Below are 22336 nucleotides of genomic sequence, written 5' to 3'. Positions count from 1 at the left end.
TTGTGGCGCACGGGCTTACTTGCTCCACGGCATGTGGGATCTTCCCGGAACAGGGATTGAACCCGTGTCCCCTGCATTGGCAGGCGGATTCTTAACCACTGCGCCACCAGGGAAGTCTCTAACTTAGCACTCTTATTCCAGCTTTCTTTTCCTCCTCACTGATTATACTACGCATATCCATTTCTCGTATCCTCCTTTGAACTGGCTTTGTTATCCTGATGGTCCCCTCGTTAATGAGTTAAGTAAATCTTGGACACATGCTCACTATATATCTGTATTAGAATTATCTTTGTAACTTTTTGGAAATTAAACTTAGAAAATCTCATTCCAGCTAGACCAGTACATGGGCTAGTGCTGTGTAAAACCGAGGCAGGGACATCCCTGTGCATGTGAGCCAGTGTCCCTTCCAAGAGATCATCTTCCACACAGGACCCACTTTGGCCAGAAGCAGGATTCTAGTAAAAAATTCACATCTTTTAGGTCTGTTTGAAAATATCTGAGCAGTTACTGTAGAAAACTCCCCTGCTATGAGCTGTGCTTTTCTTGAAGGTTAACAAGGTGCAAAGAGCCAAATCTAGGAGAGAAGAAATAATTTGTGGGGAAAGATAATGGAAAAATCCCAAGCTCTCTCTCCCATTTTGAAAAACTGCTTGATTGTATTTCATCAATAAAATGATCAAGAACGAAGAAAAGATTTGTAAAAACTAGAGCTGTCTAATCCACACATGCTAGGAAATACTGCCCTTTACAGCACAGACTAGGCAAATAGGAGGTTACCTGTTGACCAGGTTTTTGTCAGTCTCTTCTTCCGGTGAACTGGCATTCCCAGTGAGGATGATGGTGGGTGGCCTGCAAGATATTCCTGCGGTGGGAGGGCCCTGGTTGTTTAGAACAAAAAACACAGATGGAGTTAAGCTCCCAGGAGCTGGAGCCCTTAGTCAAGTATCATGACACTCAGAGACTTCTTGACAAGGGTCAAATGCTGTTTATTTGGATTATTTGGGGGGGGGGGGGGGGGGGAAGGGGGGGGGGTTTTTTGTGCGGGGGGGGGGGGGGGGGGGAAAGGCAGTTTCTCCTTCATTTACCAAGCTTAACTTGGTCTATTTTCATGCACTAAGATTAGGGAACTTCTAAGCCATCCCTGGTTAATTCTCACTAACAATGTAGAAAAAGAATGGTGCAGGGTCCTCAGGCTGCAACCAGCCTGGTTGGGGAAGGATGGAGCCCAGCAGAAAAGGCAGTGACACCACACATTCCCAATACTCAGTGACGCCCTACATTTGGCTAGTTGTGACCTTTCAATAAAGGTGATTTGTTCCATGGATAATGGAACACGCTTTGACTTTTGTAACTTTGTAAAAATGTTTATCTACATAAATACACATTTCTGAAATAAGAACAAAAGTTAGGAGCCAATCCTTAGATTTTTGAGATAGTTTGCAACCACTAAACAAAATAGAACAAAACTACTAACAATCAAAATGAAAGAGTTATTACATCCCAGGTTGGAGAAGTTGTAGTGAAATTGGTATACCGTTATGCTGCTAATGGCTGTGTGAGTTGTAAAACCCTATCTGGAGTAGAAAAAATACTTGTTGAGTGAGTAAATGAGTGAATGAAATAAAAGCAATACTGTATAGGATATACAATAAGATCCATGAAGATGCATATCAACCTGTGTTTTCCTACACCTAAGTGTACTGGGGGTAAAAATAGGACCAGTTAACAGTAACACACAGTATCTCTCTGGTTCTTCTGCCACGTGCTATTGCGGTATTTCCATCTCAGAATTGTTCCCAGCTATGTCTGGGAGACTCTCCAGAGGTCCTGTCATATGACCCTTCATCATTTGCCTTCTCCTCTGCCCTGCCCCCTTACTGGTGGGTACAGCCCAGGCCCTCTGTGAATGCCCTACTCTCCCTGCCAAAGTCCTGTCTCCCTGGGCTCCCGAGCATGTCACACCACCTGCACTATTGGTGTGGCCTCCTGAATCTTCAGAGCAGCAGGTGCCCATGGCCACTGTCTCTGGAGGTCGTGTCCTTCTGGAGTCCCTGGGCATTAAGTGCTCTTACCTCTACTGGCTCCACTGAAGCCATGGCCTGGGGGCTGCCCTCGCAGAGCCAGGCTGAGCTGTGTTCTTGAGCCCTTGGTATGCAGGTGTTGGTTCCTTGCGAGGTGAGGAGGAGGCTCTCTCTCCTTTTCACATCATTCTTTGTTGTCAAGTGGGTGCTGTACAGTACCACCTGGACTTTTCAAATCCCACAACTTTTAGTGAAACCAGCTCTTCCCATTGTCATTTGCATCTCTTCCCTCCCTTGGCCTCAAACATGAGGCCGGGTGAGCTGGAGAAGAGTCTCTGAGTCTAGCCAGGGAACGCTGGACCCCTGTGTTCCAGGACCTTTCAGCAGGAGGGAGCTGCAGTGATGGGAGGAGGGGGAAGCCCTCAGAATCCTCGAGCACATGGAAGGGAAGTTTGGGCAGGGACTTTGGCTGGGTAGGAGGAACAGGAAGCAGCGCTGCCTTTTGGAAGAATCACACTGCACTCAAATTTCTACTCATTATCTGCTAGCTGTGTGTCCTTGGGCAAGTTATCTAACCACTCTATGCCCCCTGATCATAAAATCTAACTCACAAGGTTGATGTGAGGATTAAAAATCATGTTGACACAGCACCCGGCACATGACTGATGTTTTCAATAAATGGTAATATTACTGTCAGATTACTTTTCTCTCTCTCATTCAACAAACACAGTTTAGTTATCCATCATGTGCCAGGGGCAGTTTGAGATACAAAGACCCTCAAGAGGTCACAGCCAAGCAAGGGACACAGAGAAGTAATTAATACTTATAATAAGTATAAGGTGATAAGGGATGAAGCACATTCTGTGAAAGCTCAAAGAAAAGGAAAGAAAACTCTCTCAGGAAGGGAGCTGGAGAAGACTCTCAAGAGGAGGGGACATTTGAGCTAGGTCTTGAGGGATGAATAGGAGCTTGCAAGACAAAGATATTAGGGGAGAGGTTTTTGGGCAAAGGGAACAGCATAAATAAAAGGCATAACTGGGCATTAGGGATTCACAATGTAGCTAGAGCATAGACTATAGAGTATGTGAAATAGGAGGGCCCAGGGATGGGGGCTGCCATATTGTGATTTATAAGAAATGTATATATTTGGTCATTCAGATGACAAAAATATATTCCTCATACATATTTGGTCTTCATCCACAGTTCCTGGCTTACAGCTCCCCAAACACTTGGAACTTCCTGAGTGATAAAAGCTTGGGGAAACATCTTTTGTTATAGTATTTGGTCTCTTGTCCTCAGTTCCTGAAAATGCTTCAGAGAATTGCTTGACATGTTATAATGAGGTCCAAGAAACTAATTTTGGGGCAAAATATGAAACCAGAATAGGAGGTTGAGCCAGCTTTTGAAAGACCTTGGTTGCTACTCCAGTGAGTTTGGTCTTTGTGGTTTTGGAGATGGGGAACACTGAGGATTAGGCCTGGGAATAACTTGACTGCCCAAAGAGAAAACAGAAATGTTGACAGCAGATCCATCCATGGATCCCCGTGATTCCCACTGGTTGAGTTGCTGGAAGAGGCCCTGTTACTGAAGCACACTTCTGCCCCATAGGAATTTTGAGGAGCTCCCTGGTACATTGGAGCCGTGTCACTCTCCAGTTGGATATGCACGGTTGGCCAAGGTAGAGTGACAGGGAGTCAGCATGATGCTTGTGGCTGAAGCCAGGACCGGCCAACCTGTCCTCATGACCCCAGAGCTCCAGTCCGTCCAAGAACGCAGATATACATCTTTCTGTCAGAGACTCCTCCTGGAAGAGACACTCAGGAAGGTTCCCCAAAAGCAACAACTCCTTCTGTGGATAGTTTCACCCTGATGGGCTGGTGATGAGCTAGTCACCTGCTTCGTCCTCTTGTTGCACTGTCCCTCAGTTCCCATCACTATAAAGTAGTCAATGGCCTGCGGTCTCAGAAGATGTTTGTGTGAATAAAATGAAGTGATGAATGTGTATGCTCTTTTATAACTGTCATCTGATCTACAAATACCCATTAATCATGGTCATCACTCAAATGAACAGCAGATCCACTCAGTTCTCCCCACCTTTTGTCCACCAGGCTTCACTGGTGGGAGACTAGCAAGCAGCAGAGGGGCTGGCGCCTTCCAAGGGGCCAGGAGGGAAGCAGAGGATCTTGGGTCATGGTGTGGGGCCTGAGGACACACAGTGGAACAGCACCCACGGGAGCTGCTGAGCTCAGGAAGGGGAAGCAGAGTGTCAAAATGGCAGGTGATGATGGAGCTGGGGCAGGCAGGGCCCAGGCAGTGCCCAGGCAGTGCCCAGCTAAATGGGAGAGCCAGTGAAGTGGAAGGAATGTGGGGCAGGGGGAAGGTGTTTCTCCTGGGTAGATTCTCTGGGGAGCAGAAAGGGCTGAAGTTTTCCCAGAGGCTTCTGTTCACCTCACTAAAAGGGTTTCTTGCTAACATGGCCTCTTGGATCTCAGTTAGAGAATTAGCATCCTCTGAATCCTATCCTCTGAGCTCAGAGGTGCAAATTGGAGACCTGGGAGCCTGTTTGCTGTGAGTAGCATTTACAAGTTTTTATATTAGTTACCAACATTTCATAATTAGAAGAATTCCCATAAAGGTCTGGATTTCCTGCTTTTCCTAAAAAACCAGGAGATCAAGCCATCTTGGTTCCACAGTTCTGCCAAGTAACCCTTGGTTGGAGTCAGCTCACGCTGGCTTGTTTCAGTCATTCACACTCCCTGCCTGGCCCCAAAGCATCTGAGTTACTGCTCCTGTGACCCATGATTCTTAGCCTGTCTTGGTTTTCTGGAGCGCAGGAGGTTTGTGCTTAAAGCCTCCTCCACCCACGTCATCTTTTTTATTCAAACCACTTTATTAAGGTGTGATTGACATATGAAAAGCTATACATATTTCATGTACACAACTTGATGAGTTTAGAGATAAGTGTATACTCTGAAAACCTCACCACAATCCCTATCCATCGCTTCCAAAATTTCCTCCTGCCTGAGGATAAGAACACTTATAAGATCTACCCCTGTAGCAAATATTTGGGTATACAATACAGTAGCGTTAATTCTGGGCACTCTACTGTACAATAGATCTCTAGAAGTTACTCGTGGCCGTGTAACTTCCACAACATCCTGATGGAACTTCTTTCCATATGGCCTCATGGGTGACTGTTACCATGGCAATGCCAATCAAAACACTGACTATGCCTATAGTATGTGTGAGGTTCCTTCCCTGCGTGGAATTTATTTCTACAGTGAAAATTTGGCCTCTGAAAATCACCTTTTCCATGTTCATCACATTTAGAGAATTTTTTTCTTGTATGAATCCTCTGGCAAACAAGAAGAAATGCACTTTGGCTAAAATATCATTTTCACATTTGTTCTATCATATGGTTTCTGACATCCCTTGGAGGGGCTTTTACAAATTCCCAGCATGCACTGGTGATGATGGGCTAGGTCTACATAAGGGGGCAGAAGGAGCCAAACATTAATTTCTGCATGTTGTATTCTAGAAATAAAATGGTGGTGGTGGTGCTCGGGTTATACCATATACCCATTTCCAAGAGTCTCATATATTCCAGCTGCTAAGTAAGTAGAATGCAGTTTATTTATTTAATTTTGTTGACACACTACCTATTTCCCAAAGCAATCTGAAGTCACCAACAATAAACTATAAGACATAAAAAGGAGGGAACAATTTGATAAATACAGTCATCCCTAGCAGATAAAGAGAAATATATGCTTCTTCTAGCATCCATGGTTTGACCCGGAAGTTAAACTATTTGATCTGAAAGCCAATGAAGCTGTGATCCATGTGGGCGAGTCTCTGAGAGAGTCTGCCTTAGAGAATCGTTCAGCAGATAAAAAGCAAGTGTTTTCTGGGATAAATTGGGAGATTGGGATAAATTGGGAGATTGGGATTGATATATATACACTACTAAATATAAAAGTTAACGAATAAGGACCTACTGTATAGCACAGGGAACTCTACTCAGTACTCTGTAATGGCCTGTATGGGAAAAGAATCTAAGAAAGAGTGGATATATGTATATGTATATGTACAACTGACTCACTTTGCTGTACACCAGAAACTAACACAACATTGTAAGTCAACTATACTCCAATAAAAATTATTTTTAAAAAAAGAGAGAGAGAGAGAAGTCCATTCTTCATTCTCACCTCAAAGGAGAACAAACCTTAACTCCCACCCTCACCTCTCCTCTCCCCTTTGACTCTTCACTTGCTTACCCGCTGCCCCAGTCTCCTCTCTCTCTCTTTCTTCCTCCCTCTCTCCCTCTCTCCTTCCCTCCCCACCTTCTTCCCTCCCTCCCCCCTCGGCTTATTCCTCCAGCTTCATTCAATTCTTTCTTGTGCACATTGTCTTACCCTTGCTTTTTATGATTGACACAAAGGATTTCAAAAGTCTTAGAGTCTAAGAGAGGGTGCCAGCCTGTAAACATTTGCACATTACTATGCTTTGTTCTGTCCACTCATACAGCGAACGTTTCTTGAATGCCTAGCGCTTGCTGTGGTCTATGCTAGGGCCTGGAGGCAAAGGTGAACTAGGCAGCCACTGAAAGGCATCCCAGTTAGCACAGTGTGATGGGGAGTGGGGTGGAAGTATCCTCCTCCTCACCCCTACCCCATCCCAGGTGGCGCCCAGGCCTGATGCCCTTAATGCTGACACTGTGAGGTAATGGTCTGCAAGGCACTGGAGGAGCTGCTTTCTGGTAGGAGTTTTCTCTGCCTCCTGGTGAAAGGTCACTTGCAGCAAAGCTCTCCTGAGGTGACTGTCACGCATGGGGCTGCAGGCACCCTCAGTCAGAGGAAGGTCAGGAGCAGAGGTCCCCACACAGAAAGGCAGACACAAGCCATGGTGGCAAGCGCCAAGCATGTAACCATGGACGCACGCAGTCTGAAGCTGCTTAAAAATCAGGAGACACAAAGCAATCAGGGAGAAATCCTCTAATACACTGATGGAATGTCCTGGAATATCCTCACTCTCTCCTTCCAATGTGTGCAAACTACATGGTAATAAAATCAAATTGTTCTCTCCCTAATCAGCTCACAGAAAGCTCTGGGCAACTTCTAATGTTCTGCAAAACTGATTTTGTGGGGAACATTCAGTCTTGTGCTGGCTGGGTTTCACTTTCGCAGGTACTAGAGAGAGAGAGTAATCAGGAGAGTGTGGGAAGATTCCAGCGGCCCTCTGGGTGAACTCTGCCAGGTTTTAATGTAGTGTAAATACCCATCCCTGCTCCCACTCTGAACTGCTGAAACAGAAGGCAGGACCTCAAGAAAGCTTGTGGGTCAGCGGGTTCAAACAGAGTTCGCCAGGCAAGTTCCTGGCTTCCGGACTTCAAGGGCATCAGGCTCCGGAGCCACACTAATTCATCATACAGCTTTTCGCATTAGCTGTGTGACCTTGGACAAGTGACCTCACCTCTCTGTACCTCAGTTACCTCATCTGTAAAATGACTACCTCACAGGGTAGTTACAAGAATTCCACAGATTGGTATAGAAACAGGATTGCCAGACAAAATACAGGATATCCAGTTATATCTGAGCTTCAAATAAACAACAAATAATTTTTCTAGTATAAGTATATCCCAAATAGTGCATGGACATAACTGTATTTTCATTTGCTAAATCTGGCAGCTCCAGATGGAAAGCTCACGGAAGGGTACCTGGCAACTAGTAAATGCTCAATGAGTGTCAGATGTTATATTCTGTTATTGGTAACTTTGGGGCTAAATTAATGACTTTGGAATTTGGTTTTGAGGAGATTGTTGTTCTGTGTTTTGTGTCTGAACAACCTTTTGGAGTTAAATTAGGAGGGCCTCACCCTTCTGGTCACAGAGCCACAGAGCATCTTCCCCTGGGGCATCTGGCCACACAAGCCCAAGTAATCAATGACCCAGGGAAGCCCACCTCCAAGGCCACCTTCACCTGGCTCCACTCCCTCTCTCACCATCTGCATCTCAGACAAAGTAGAGATGCCTTTTACATATAGCAGAGGCAAAGACACAAACGTGGATAGAAGGAAGTGACATTTACTCAGACCTACTGCATGTGGGGCTCTGTCCCAGACACTTCCCGTGTGTTTTCTCATAATCCTCCTAGCAACTCTGTGAATGAACCTCAGGGCACCCATGAACAACTTGGGGTGATAATACCTCCTGACCTCACAGAATTGTGCAGAGGAAGTGAGAAGATGAAAGCAAAAGCCCTGAGCATGGAATTAGGGAATTAATACATTTCTTTTCTCTCCCCTCTTTTCCCACTTCAATCCCCACTTTACCGACAAAAAAACAGACATATTATGTCCAGGCCTGCACAGCTGGTAAATAGGGGAAGAGACCAACACCAGGCCTGTTGGCCTTCCTGTTACACACACTGCCCTTACAAGTCGTCTCCAGGTCTTGGGTCTCACTTCCCCTGGTTCCTGGTGTTCTGCAGGCCTCTGACACGCCTCTCTTATTCTTCCCAGCTGCACCCTCCCTCACGAGCCCCTTCCTCCAGGAAGCCCTCCAGGCTGAACACACAGCTAGAGGAAAGAGAGCAGGGGTACCCCTCTCACCTTCCAGGGGCCCAGCCTTCCCAGGGATCCATTCCCCTTCCCTGGAGTCAGCCGAGCACTGCGGGAGCTGGGCCATCTCCCGGAAAGCTCACCCTTTAATAAGCCAGCAGGTCACATTTTGTTCTCCTTAAATAAACCTTATAGAAACATTTAGATGTTTATTTCGCTCATAAATTCCCAGGAATGCACAACAGTTTCCTAACTGCCTGGGTGCAGGGATAAATATAGGCCAGTGGTACAGACGGGAATATGAGCTTCCTTTCCCCAATGTCATGTGACTAGGCCTGGCTTGGAAGCTCTGGGCAACAGACCAGCCCCAGTCCAGGCAGGAGTGGGGAGTTTAGCTCCTGCACTTGGACGCTGGCAGACAGCCTGGAAGAGGACTGTGCAGGAACGCAGTGTGGGGTGGTGAAGTCGGGAGGTCCACACTGGAGTCTCACCTGGGTGACCTCAGGCAAGTCACTTAACTTCTCTGAGTTTCAAGTTCTCAAACATTATGTGGAGCTAATAATCCCCCTTTCCCAGGCTAGTTTTAAGGGTGACAATGACAGTGAGGATGGTGACAGAGGGTGGGCACTGTTGCAGCTGTATCCCCAGGTCCCTCTCTTACAGCCTGGAGGGCAAACAGGGACTGCCTCTGGATAGGGGGCCCTGGCCGCAAAGAGGACTTAGCACTCTCGTGACAGGATAAAAGGACTCTCTGCGGACTTGTGAAACAAATGATTATTCCAGCAGCGAGTGCTAAGAGCATGGGAGAGAGCAGAAGTGCCTCTGCTGAGCTCAGCTGGACCTGGGGCTCCTCCCTGCCAAGCGCTAAGGACCAGATCCCGGTTTCCTGAAGGCTCCCAGCGCCCACTGTGTGGATCTCCCCATGCACCCATGGCCTGCCCTGCCTCCGTGGACCCTCTTTCCTGCCATTGTCCAGTCTATTCCTAGCAGTCAGGGGTCAACACCCCCCCCGAGATTATCCTGCCTTCTTCATCACTGTTCTTACTCTCATGTCACAGACTTCAGGCGTGTAACAGTACACACAGTGTCTATTATAGCCTTACTCTGTGGGGTAGAGGGGTACCACTCAGCCAGCCAGCCATTCATCCATCATCTTCTATCCTCTCCTCCTCCCTCCTGTCCATCTCCTCCTCCTTTAAGTCTAGGCATTTAATCATCCATACAGCCAGTTATCCACACAACCATCCATCCGTCCATCCATCCCTCCCTCCCTCCCTCCCTCCCTCCCTCTCTCCCTCCATCCATCTCTCCCTCCCTCGCTAAGCTCCTACCACACACTATAGCTTATGCTGAGGGTTGGAGACACACACATAGCCCCTGACATGCAATGTAGCTGACATGCAATGTAGCTGGCATGCAATCTGACAGCAGACTCAGAGAGACAAAAAATGACAAGCTACTCCATTGCTCACAATTGCTCACAATAGGAACCAAGGACAAATAATTGTAATGTACATTCCTGACCATCTGTAATAACAACCAACATTTCTAAAGCACTTTCTGCTCTGTCCTAGGCACTTCTACAGCTACTATCTCATAGCTCTTACTCTCTGACCAGAACCACTAGAAGCCATCCTGGTGGAACAGTCCTCTTGACCCTTTCCAAGCTTCTTTTCCGTAGAGGATGGGACATCAAGCACCTGCCTCCCATACCTGGGGCTTCTGGTGTCCAGGACACTGGTTTTACTGCTGGGTGGAGCCAGGGAAGGAGACAAAGGTGGCGGGAACAGCTCAGCAGAAATGGGTTTGGATCTCCACTCAACCACGACACAACCATATGACCTTCGACAATTATACAACCTCCCAAAGACTCAGTTTCTTCTTCTATAAAATAGAGATAATTATAATATCTACCTTGGGAGATGAGACCACATAGCAGGTGCCCAATAGATGTCTCCAATATTTTGTACATCAGACTCTAATGCTTTACTGATAATTTACTTGAAGATATTTCGTTGAAGATCTGAATGGAGGCTGTTTTTGCAAAGGGTGGGATGAGATAAGTATGAATTCAAAATCCTCAAGTGGAGTATTCAAGGTACTGCCCAGTTTCTAGGGATTAGAGTGTACTTCCTTGCCTCAGTTTTCTACCTGGAAAATGGGATAATAATCATATCAACCTCTTAGTGTTGCTGTATGTAAAGTGCTGAGAGCAGTGCCTGTCACATAGGAAGCACGGTATGAGGGCTCTCACTGGGTTAGTCGGGAGGGTGCAGGCTTTTACTGTAACACAGGGGTGTGAAGCCCAGGCCATTTCCACTCTGCCACATAGCTTATATCTCATGTTCCTATGGAATGGAAGCATTTGTTGCACCTTCCGGAACTCCCTGATTGCTTGGGGAACACTGCTTGGAACCCTTCTTAAAGGACAGCCGTGCGGGATGATGGTGGTAAGACTGAATGGGTCTCTTACTACGCTAAGCAGGAAGAGAGTTCCAGGTTTGTTATGGTGGCAGCTACCATGCTCTCCAGTTCTGGGCCAAAACAAAGGGAGACCCCACAGCTTCGTGGCCAGAGCTTCTAAGAGCTCCACAAATGGATCCCTTCCTTTTAGGGCCGCATGCAGAGGGCTGCTTCTCCAAAAAACACTCCAACCTCATTTTTAGTTAACTAACATTTAGGGATAGGGGTTGGGTTGAGAGTAGGGATGCCACTGGTTAGTTGAGCGCTGCAGTGATCTTGTCAACCAGACGCTGCTGTATATGAGGGTTAAGCATCAATTTCTGTCTAGAGGATCTGAAAGTGCAGAACCAAGTAGGTGCTCAGGGAGGCCTGGGGTGAGAGTAACAGGTGTCTGTGGCCTGAAGCAGGAACAGCACAGTGGCCTGGGTTTCTAGGGGTCAGTACCCATCCAACTGGGCTGTTTCATCATCCGACTGAAGGAGAATGAGGAAGGGGGTCGCACACGATGGGGCAGGGGCAGCTTGGGTTTTGGGCAAGATGTGTGACACGGAGCTTCATCCCCTGGCTGCACGGGCTCACACACCTGGGAGGATGGTAGGCAGAAGGCATTTGGTGAGACCCAGGGCCACAAGCTGTGGTGCTTCGGGGTTTATGTGGTGGTGAGTTCTGCAGGGTTCAGGTTGGCCCTCTGTTTTGGGAGCAGAGGACAGTATTCCCTTGGTCCAGGCACCTCTCACAGAGGCCCCAGAGCAGGGCAGAGACTAAGAGTGTGGGCTCTGGGGCCAGGCTGCCCGGGTTCAAATCCCGGGCCTGTCACTTACGAGCTGTGTGACATTGGAGGAAGGTACTTAACTTCTCTGTGTATCAGTCTCCTCAGCTATGAAACGGGAGTGATGATACCTACCTCATAAGGTGGCTTGGAAGCTAAATGAGTTAATGGTGTAGTACCTGTTGGCACGAGGTTAGCTATTATTAGTGGTTTTGCAGATAATGGAGAACAGGGTGAGGGGATGGTCAGGGAGTGGTGGTCAGAGGGATGCTGGAGCAGGTGATGTGAAGGATGTGAGGTCGGCTTATGAGCTAGCACTGACCTGTCCCTGGGGGCTTCCTGAAACCCTTGGAGGAGGATGGGGGGTTTTCCAGGTGGAAGTGAGAGCCAGTGAACATTGGGCTCTTATAGCTAATAAGAACTTCCCCACACCTTCAGGTTTGTAAGGCCCCTCTGAGGAGGCCATGTGGTCCCAGTGAGTGGAGTTTCTGATATGGCTGCTGGCCACAGGCCTGGAAACAGCTGGTGTCCTGGTCACACTGCCCCTGGGGCCTGGGGCCAAGCTTGGTGCCCCACGGTGAGGCAGAGACAGGCTGGTATGTGTGCAGGGGAGGGGTGGGAGTGCGCTCTGAAGGCTGTCATGGCAGCAAAGTCTGGAGGAATCAGAGGCAGAGAGGCTCTGGGAAGATGCAAAAACTGCCGTCCTGCATCTGTGGGTCTTTACCCCACGACAGGCCATTGTGAGGGCAGAACTGAGGGAGAGTCAGGCTCCAGCACAGACCCACGGCACAGACCCACCCCAGGGGACTCTGGTTCAGCCGGTCTAGGTCGGTGGAGGAATCTGGGGTTAACAAGCTCCCCGGTGACTTACAGTATGCAGAATTTTGCCTGCCTTTGGAGGAAGGGACTTCCTGTGACGTGAGATCCCTTCTAGCTCTGATGGCCTGTCATTCTGGGGTCCCCTAATGTCCTAGGCTTCTGTCCTGACAGCTTCTATTCCTGCAAGAACCTCTTGGCTACAAGCTCTTCCCGTTAAGCTCCTCCCTGCTCAAGGGCCAACCCAGGAAACACTGCTCAGGACGCAGTCTCACACAGTGCGTTGTCAGGAGGCTTTATTTCTTTGTGGGTTTTGATTACAGCTTCTGATTAGGGTCCTAAAGGGTCTGCCTTTCTGTCTGCGTCTGTCTGTGTGAGTCTGTGTGTGTGTGAAAGTGTGTTTAGCATCCATGTGTGTGTGCGTGTGTGTGTATGCACGTGTACATGCAGAAAGAAAAACAGGATCTAGGCCTACAGCTTTTGTGTTTTTGTGTGAGAAGGCCTCAGCTAGTGCTCGTGTCAGTGATGGGAAATGAGGGCTGGGGCCTGAGGAACCAGAAGTAGGGCTGGACCCCGGGGAGCCGTAAAGTCAGAAGGATGCTCTGTTCTTTGCCTGCTTCACAGAGTGGGAATTCACACTGTACTGGGAGTTCCAGCCAGCCCTCCTGGCCAACCCTGCTTCCATGGCCTCTGCTGCTCCCAGGGACTCAGGCTTCAGCCCCCGGAGGCTCTGGCCCAACTCACAAGGCCTGACCCTCCCCTGAGGCTGTGGCTGCCCGAGAAGCCCAATGTGGGTCATCTGATAGGTGCAGTAGAGGGAGATCCCCTTCACTGATGATGCCCGTGGGCTTCTGGAGAACTCAGGGGGGCCCAGTGCCCGTCAGTCGGGGCAGAGAATAAAATAATACTGAATCTGATGTGGCCTTCAGTCTGGGGTCTAACCTGCCCCAGCTCCATGGTCCCTCAGGCCAAAGAAGGTCCTCAAGGGTTGGGCTGAACAGACAAGAGTCCATGAGGCAGCCACTAACACCTTCCCCGGGGAAGAGACGAGGAACCAGAGGCACAGTAAAGTTAACAGACTCAGCATCACGTCTCTTGACCAGGATGTAGAGGAGCTGTGACTTGAGCCCAGCTTGGTCTCACTCCAGAGTCCACGTTCTTAAATCCTGTGCTAATGGCCCTCCCTCATAGGATCTGGGCATCCTGGCTCCAGCTCACCTGAGTTCCTCGTGGGTCCTTCTCCCACTGGATGCTGGCAATGCAGAGGCTATTGGGACCTGCGAACAGTCTCTTTATTATCTTGTCTTCCTTGAGCATTTGAAGGACCTTCAGAGACCATGAGGGCCCATGGTCTATAGTATAGAAGTCTGGTCCTGGTTCAAGGTCACAGGGAAAGTGAGCTTGTGGGGGCCCAGAATCTGGAGTTTCTGCTGCTCAGCTAGGGGTCTCTAACCCTCAGCTGTGTGGTGAGCTCATGGGGCCCTCCCCCTGCTTGGCCAGCCCTAGAAACTCACCCTCACCTCTGACCCAGTGAAGCTACACCTACGTGTGGTTTGAAGCCATGATGGTCAGAAAGGCCAGCGGGCTTTTGTGCTGTCTGGTTTTGTGTTTCTTGAGGAGAAGGTTTGAAGTGTCTTTTAATTAGAGAGGTTTGGAACCAAAAGGAACTGAACTCATTGTAAAAGGATCTCTTCACTGAGGGTGGAGTTACATCTTTGCCCATCTTTCATTTATTTATTTTTTAGGAACACTTATATTCTTGGGGAGCAGGCCATGGCAGCTGTTTGAGGGAGTTGCCCAGGATTCGGGAGCTAGATTTTGCATCAGAGTCCGGCTTAAGGGCACTATCATTGCGAGTAAAGTGGAAGCGGTCAGGGATGACCACAGCAAGAAGTGGTCCAGGGCTGGGAGGTGGGGATGCTAAGGGGACAGAACCTGGGAAAGTTGTGACCTGAGGATAGGGAGCCGTGACGTTTGAATCCAGATGTATTTTACTCTGTGTTGTCCTTCCCTTCTTTAAACTCCAAGCTTTCAGTAGACTAGGAAATTTTTTTTGTTGGTTAAACCTTACAGTCCACTGTTGGCAACTCTTTGGGGGAACGGTCCACACGCGGTAAGGAACAGCAGCTGCAGGAAGGGGGCAATAGCAGAGCACACAGTTCAGGGAAGACTAGATGTCACCCATGGAGAAGCAGAGGAACAGCTCAGAGCCACTGAAAGCAACTGGCAAGCAGCAACTACCGTAGCCCAGGACATTTCTGGGAACGGGGCTTAATCAAGACCTGAGCTGGTGCCTGCAGCCAAAGGCATGGGGGCTTGGCTCGCTGTCGTTTCGAAATTCAAGGGCTCTCCAAGGCTGCCAAGTTCTGCAACATCTCAATCCCATGAGCTCGGGATGTGGGGATACAAGAGGCCATTCTTTTCTAAGCGTTTATTATCTTAGTTCCCACAGTTATGATGTGTAAAGAAAACAAATGTCATCATTACATGAAACTATTCACTAAGAATCTGCCCACTTGTCAAATTAATGCTCACTCGTACAAGCTTCCCTCACTTAACAAGTGTCTATCCCACTGGCTCAGGGCAGATTGGAGAAGTGTCAGATACAACAGGATGATATAAGTTCAGTGCAAACCAACTGCAAAGTTCACGAAGTTCACAAGACCATGTCTGAGAACTTCACGTACAAGGTCTTAGACCAATGAGCAGCAGATGTAGCCGGACCAGTTAACGAATGGAGTCAGAATTGTGAGGATGATGGCAAGATGGGTTCTTCATGAGGGAATGATTTGAATATTGAGGGATTGAAAGAGGTCCTTAGGAAAATGAATGAACCCCTTAAATATTAAACAAACAGAATCTCTTAATGAAGGTGCTATAAAGTAAAATGTGAAGGTTGTGATAACACATGAAAAGCTCATTTTGTTGGCATAAAAAATATACCAATACCAAAGTCAACACACTTGATTAAGATTCTTTGTTCATTCTAAAAATTAGCATATAAGCTATATTTTGTAATATGTACAGCTAAAAATAACTTGTCTTCACCATTTCATTTGTACGATACAACCTCAATGAGCCCCTTTAATTCACTTTCATCATTTCCTTTTTTATAATAAAATCTCACTGAAACCCTTTTTCACTATTTATTGAGGAATTTTGACCTTCATTTCAAGTGGATTCACTTTAAGTGACCTGGTGCTTGTGCCCACGACCCTGATACATGAGGCCTTCCATGCTGACGGTCCTCCTCCGAGCCTCTCTCCATCCTAGGAGGGTGGTGTGACTTCCCGGGGGGCCTCAGTCAGACACAGCCTACAAGGTAGCACTCTCAGGATGTGTGGGAACCTTGGTCAATTCAAACGACCTTTGGGTATGTATTCCTCGGCGTGGAAGCCGCACACCTTCCCCAGGCCCACTGCAGCCTGCACAGGCTGTCAGCAAACCATGTGGCCTCAGCCCAGGGCGCTTGGCGTGGCCCGGGCCGGGGGCGCTGCAGGCAGAGGGGAGGCACTTACTTGGCCGGCTGGGCTCTGGGCTGCCTGCGGCTCTCCAGGGGGCGCCTCGTCCTCGGGAATGTGGGGCATGGCAGCCTCCTGGTGGGAGTGGCTGCGCGTGCCCGGAACCTCCGCTGCGTCAGCCCCAAAGATGCTCCAGGAGGCCTGGGCTCCACAGGCTGAGGAGACGCCAAAAGGACAAGTCAAATCCACTCCCATCCCTGACCCATGCTGGGTCCCGTTTCCAGGTGCCACAAGCCGCGGAGAGAGCCTGCTTGAGTTTGCATCAACAAGGGCTAAAGAAGGCGAGCCGAGGGAGTTTGGAATTGCATTTCCTCCTGCTCCCTGGCTCTGTTTACAAAGTCAGAGGTGATCCAGAGATTTTGCATCTAATTTGGGCCATACAGTAAACACAGCGATCCCAGAAGGGAGAAGAGTCCTTCGAACTCCTCAAAGCCATAGCCGATGGAGGACACTCCATTGGAAGCCAGACTTGTATTTGTCAAACACGTGTTGAGCAGCTACTGGGTGCCAGGCACTATCCTAGGAGCATTACCGACATCACCTAAATTAATCCTCACGACGACCCCTGATGCAGGCATTACTATTCACATTTTATAGATGAGAGAACTGCTTCAGAGAGTAGAAGTCATTTGCCCAAATCATACAAAGAACGAAGCATTTGAATCCAGATCTCCCTGATTTGGAGGCCACTATACCACACAGCCTTGCTTGGCCAGGTGGGGGAGGAGGAAAGGATGGTGTCTCCCAACTTCCTGCCCCATGGCTCACCTCATGCCCTTCAGCAGCTCTTCTAACCCTCAGTACAGGGCTCTCTCACTTGAGGACAGCTCTCATTGGACCTGTCAGGCCTGCTAAAGTCATCAGTCTGGAGGCTCAGCCAGGGTGGGTCTCCTGTGCCTTGTGCAGTGCTTGCCCTCAGCAACCTTGGGTTGCTTCCCCAAAGCTACACTTAACCCTTCCCATGGGGTAAGGCCTGGCCGGGGTTGACTCCAGGCAGCATAATCTCATCCATCGTGCCTCAGTGACTGGCTCAGGGATAGACAATGGGTCCAGCCTAAGCCAATGAGCATGTGGCAATGCTCTGGGACCCAGGTGCTTTCTCTTGCTCCGGGTGGTGGAGTGTGCAGATGTGAGACCTGGTGCTGCAGACGCCAGTTTCCTTCCACGAGGAAGGTCAGACTGAGGAGAAATCTGACACACCCAGAGGAGAGCAGACCCAGGAGATCTGCAGAGAAACGGAGCTGGAGCCCTGATCAAAGCTCACCTGCAGCTGAAACTCTTTCTGAACTAGCCAGTTACAGAAACAATTAAGTCTCTTAGTGTTTAAGTCAGTTTGAACTGGGTTTACTTGTAACTACTAACTTGTAACTACTTGTACTAACTTGTAACTACGAACGACTGTTACTTCTAAGTACTAACTGTGCTTTCACACTTTCATGTTTCTTGCCAGTCAAGAGGTGTAGGACCAAAATCTCTCCAATAAACCTGAGCCAATGGGTCTGGCTCCTCTGCTTCCTCTTAGAAAAGGGGGCCAGTCATGTCAGGTCTCCATCTGGAGAGGCAGGAGAGCAGAAATAGTAGATAGAGCATAGGCTTTGGAACCAGATACCTAGATCTGAGTCTTCACTCTGCCACTCACTGGCTGTGTAGCCTTGAACGTTTGCTTCACCTCTGAGCCTTGGTTTCCTCGTCAGGGGAACAGAGATAAGAACGCCTCCCATGTGGGACTGTCCCTAGGATGAAAAGAGCACCCAGCATGGAGTAGGTGCTCCCAGAGGCTACCTGCAGCCCAGAAGGTCCAGAGGGCTCTGCCTGGGCTCTTCCCACCCCTAAACTCCTTTAGGTCCCCTGCCCTAGGGGGATGGATGACACCTCCAGGGACCCGAAAAACCAACAACCGGCCTGGTTCTGCAAATTCAGAGGTTCCTTGAAGGAGCTGCTCTGGGAGACAGCAGATGAAAGGCACCAGAGGCAGATGTCGTCCTCAGACCCTGCCCTCGGCTGCAGTCAGGGGGCTGCTGGGACACACACAGGGCAAATGGAGGACATTGCCATTTACTGAGTATCCACTATACCCTGGGTCCTATGCAAGATGCTGTCTGCTGGAGGCTGCAGGAGGAGAAGCCAGGAAGCCCTGCCATCGCCCAGGACACCAGGTGTTCTTCCTGTACCACAGAAATGGCTTGCAAAGGCCCTAGAGCCAGAGTGCTGTGGTGCAGCTCAGATGTGGCATCAGTCACAGCCCTGACAGACGCCCCCAGCTAACACACACCTCTTGACTGAGCTCCCTGAGGCAGGCAAGGGGTCTTATTGATCACAGATACCCAGAAGGTTCATCCAGAAATGCTTGTTGACTTGTATTTAAAGAACTGGAGAACTTTAGCCCCGGAGTTTTGGTCATTGTGACCACCATCTTGGCTTTTGTCATTCTCTGCGGTGGACAGGGAGCCCTATTCAGCTCTGAAACAGTTGGGGTGACCCCTGCTGGTCGGCTCAAGAAATCTCACTTCAAGAAGATGATCTGTGAGCAGTCATTCATTCCTTCACCACCAACACTCACACCTACTCTACCATAAAGATGATGAAAATGTGGTCTTGGCCCTCAAGGAACACGGAGTCCAATGGTGGGAGGAAGTTGGAAAACAAGATTAGGAGGTAAACACTTTGGAAGTGAGAAGCTGCAGGGTCCCAGAAAAGGGTCCCTAACTCCAGAAATTGGGACGAGTGGAATACAGTTTTAGGGAAGAGTCCACGCTAGAATGGTGTTTAGACTGAATCATGAACACTGAAATGCTGACTGAATTTCTCTGAACAGAATAGCTGGAGGCCTAGTGGAGGAGGTGAGACAGGAAGGTGGGTCATGGCCAAGAGGACAGATTTAACCTGGCTCTTGGGAATGAGAGCTCTGGGGCCAGGGCATGCTGTGCCTCCCAGCTCAGGTTGTTTCTGTATAAGTAAACTCAGCATCAGGTTTGCCCAAAGGTGAGCTCTGTGATTGATTACTATCACCTTGACTTGGATGTCAGCTGCAGTGACAACAGTGGTGCTGGGCAAAGCATATGGTAACAGAGTTTGAGGGTAGCAAAAGAATACCCACAAACCCCAATTCTACCAGAAAAGTGCACTACACATCCAAAGAAAACTCTTAAAATGATGTGTGATGTGTGTGCAGGTCTCCAGGCTGTCTTTTTTTTTTTTTTTTAATACTGTTTCATTTTATTTAAATTTATTTATTTTATTTATTTACTTTTGGCTGCATTGGGTTTTTGTTGCCGCACGTGGGCTTTCTCCAGTTGCAGCGAGCGGGGACTACTCTTCGTTGCGGTGTGTGTGCTTCTCATTGCGGTGGCTTCTCCTGTTGTGGAGCACGGGCTTTAGATGCGCGAGCTTCAGTAGTTGTGGCACGAGGGCTCAGTAGTTGTGGCTCATGGGCTCTAGAGCGCAGGCTCAGTAGTTGTGGCACACGGGCTTAGTTGCTCCACGGCATGTGGGATCTTCCCGGACCAGGGCTCAAACCCATGTCCCTTGCATTGGCAGGTGGATTCTTAACCTCCGCACCACCAGGGAAGTCCATCCAGGCTGTCTTAATAGGAGTATGGTTTCCAAAACAGGGAAGCTGACAGTTCTACTTTTCTTTTATGCCTTAATCTACATGAAGTGTATTGTGCTCTGCATGCTAAGAGGGATTCAGATGATCTGGGGCATGTTCAAAAGAGGAGAAGCAGGGGCTTCCCTGGTGGCGCAGTGGTTGAGAGTCCGCCTGTCAATGCAGGGGACACGGGTTCGTGTCCCAGTCCGGGAAGATCCCACATGCCGCGGAGCGGCTGGGCCCATGAGCCATACCTGCTGAGCCTGCATGTCCAGAGCCTGTGCTCCTTGACGGGAGAGGCCACAACAGTGAGAGGCCAGCGTACCGCCAAAAAAAAAGGGGAAGCAGGACAAGAATTTGTGTTTAAAGAACTAAAGACCTTTAGCCTGGAAAAGAGAAGGTACAGGAAGAAATAAAACCTCTTTGCAGATATTTGAAAGCCATTCATGTAATTCTATTGTCCCCGAAGGGTAGATGCATGGCCAATGACTGAAAGGTGAGATCAAGGCAAGGGAAAACTTTCTAGTGGTTGGAACCATCTGAAAATGAAATGGGCTACTCTTTAAGGTAATGAGCTCCCCATTCCTGGGAGAGTTTCATCAAAGGCTGGGGCAAGGGTCATAGGATTCCTAACCCACTTTTCCAACCCCGGGAGTACCTGAAATCCTGATCTCCTCCTAATCACAACAAACCACAGATTTGAGGGCCCCATCCCATAGGATTCTAGGACCATGGAATTCCAAAGTCGCATCAGAAATACCTCCACTTCCTTTCCTTCACCTCCTGCTCTTCAAGAAAGACCTTGAGTCAGTCCCTGGGTCAGAAAGCAAAGTAAAACAGAAACGAATTAAGTCAGACAAGCACTAAGAGGTGTCAGCTGCTGCAGGATAAAGCAGAGTGGAGGCTGGCTGAGGTCCCACCCTTGACAAGATGGAACCCCAAGCTCCTCAGGGGGAGGCCCAGCAGCCCTACCCTCCCAGGCCATTTCCACGCTGTTCCGGCCCCATCGCTTTCTCTCCCATCCATTATTGTAAACTCGCTGCTTAAAATAGCAAGGTAAAAGCAGAGTCCCTCCCCCAGGGTGACATCTGGGCTCCTCTGGAGCTCGTGGGCACGTGGACCTCGCATCCATCACAGCAAAGTTTTGAATATAGTCTCCAGGAAGTGGTGCTCTAGAGCAACGACCCAAAAAAGGAGAAAATATTTAGTGATGTTTGGTCTCTGAGCCGCTCCTTCTTTAACCCATTTTCAGGGCCCTTCTTGCTGCCTCTCCAGCTTGGTCAGCAAAGGGTTAGGTGGGTCATTGCCAAGAGCCATCAGCCCTTTGGACTCTACTCTTTCTGCCCCCAGCCAGTGCTTAACTATACAGCTCGGCCTATTTTACAGGAAGGAAAACTGAGGTGCAGAGAAGTGAAGCAACTTGACTGGTCCAGCTACCTTTGTTCCCGGCACAAATTATCAAAGCCTCTGCTGGAATAACTATCCAATGATTTGTGTCACCGAAAAGGCCAAAAGCCTCTAAACCACATTTAAATATTTTTATCTGCCCCTGGTTATTCATTAAAGAAAGCAAACTAATATACTTTTATTCCTTTTTATTCATCGGATATTTCTAGGTCGCCTACTGAATATCGGACACTATGTGAGGTGCATTTCAGATGCAATCTTGTTTATTATTCCCATTTTATATATTAAGGAACTAAGGATCAGAGAGCTGCAACAACTTGCTCAAGACCACACAGCTAATAAGTGGCAGGCCAAGGATTATAACCCAGGCTAGTTTGATTCAAGGCCCCTCATCTCTCCCCTCTTCTACTCCGTCCCCTCCACCAGGAGTTCTGCTAGTGTGTAGCAGCTGAACGCCACATGGGTTCTCGCTGTCCTGCAGGGGAGAGTTGGAGTGTGCGTTCCCAGAGGGGATAAGATAGTGGTGGGGCAGGGGAGAGGAAGCAGCAGGTTGTGAGGCTAGGGGTTTTACAGGGACAAAAGAGCGGGCCCACTGTCAGGGGCTGCATGATCCCCACTATGTAGGGTGGCAAGCGCACACATTCATCCATCCATTGGTCTGTGGGTCCATGTGTTCAACCACTCAACTTCTTAATCTTTTATTTATACAACTGTCCATTAGTTTTTCCATCCAACCTTTCACCCCAGAAAGGCCCACCCTTGTTAGGTGAGTAGCAGAGACTCTGCCCCTGGGAATAGCTGCTGTAGGACCCTGTGGGCTGTGGGGAGAGGGCAGGAGGGGGCTGTTCTGACAGAGCAGCCGTAAAGCACAGGCATGCCCATCCACAACGGCAGAACACCTCCACCCTGCCCATCTCAGTCATGGAGGAGGGTGGCTTCCTGTGGGGCTGCCTACGTGCCAGCAGGCACAGGGGCCAACACGAAGAGTCATGACCTCTCAAGCGCCTTTACACCCCCTTTGGTGCTCTCAGCAAGCCTTGGATAGTGTGAGTACTATTATTCTTAGCATTATGATTAGTGTCATTTTACAGATGAGGAAACAGAGGCCCAAAGACTTGCCCTAAGTCGCATCACCCATGAGTGGCAGTGCTGGAAGTCAACCACAGGTCAGTCTGACTCCCCAGTTCCCTGCAGG

General features: G+C 48.9%; 1 protein-coding gene across 1 annotated transcript in view; it reads right to left on the bottom strand.

Annotated features, from left to right (window-relative positions):
- The window catches only part of IRAG1 (inositol 1,4,5-triphosphate receptor associated 1), a 77762-nt gene extending 61422 nt beyond the window's left edge, over window positions 1–16340 (bottom strand). The window contains exons 1-2 of the mRNA XM_024757070.1: window positions 16143–16340; window positions 778–878 (exon numbers count right to left, since the gene is read on the bottom strand). Coding sequence (XP_024612838.1) covers window positions 778–878; window positions 16143–16340 — 299 coding nt within the window. The remainder of the gene's footprint in view (window positions 1–777; window positions 879–16142) is intronic.
- Window positions 16341–22336: the final 5996 nt, after the last annotated feature.

Source organism: Neophocaena asiaeorientalis, unplaced genomic scaffold, assembly GCF_003031525.2.
Source record: "Neophocaena asiaeorientalis asiaeorientalis breed wild unplaced genomic scaffold, Neophocaena_asiaeorientalis_V1.1 scaffold504, whole genome shotgun sequence".
NCBI classification, from domain to species: domain Eukaryota; kingdom Metazoa; phylum Chordata; class Mammalia; order Artiodactyla; family Phocoenidae; genus Neophocaena; species Neophocaena asiaeorientalis.
This window is presented reverse-complemented; position numbering and strand designations above follow the sequence as displayed.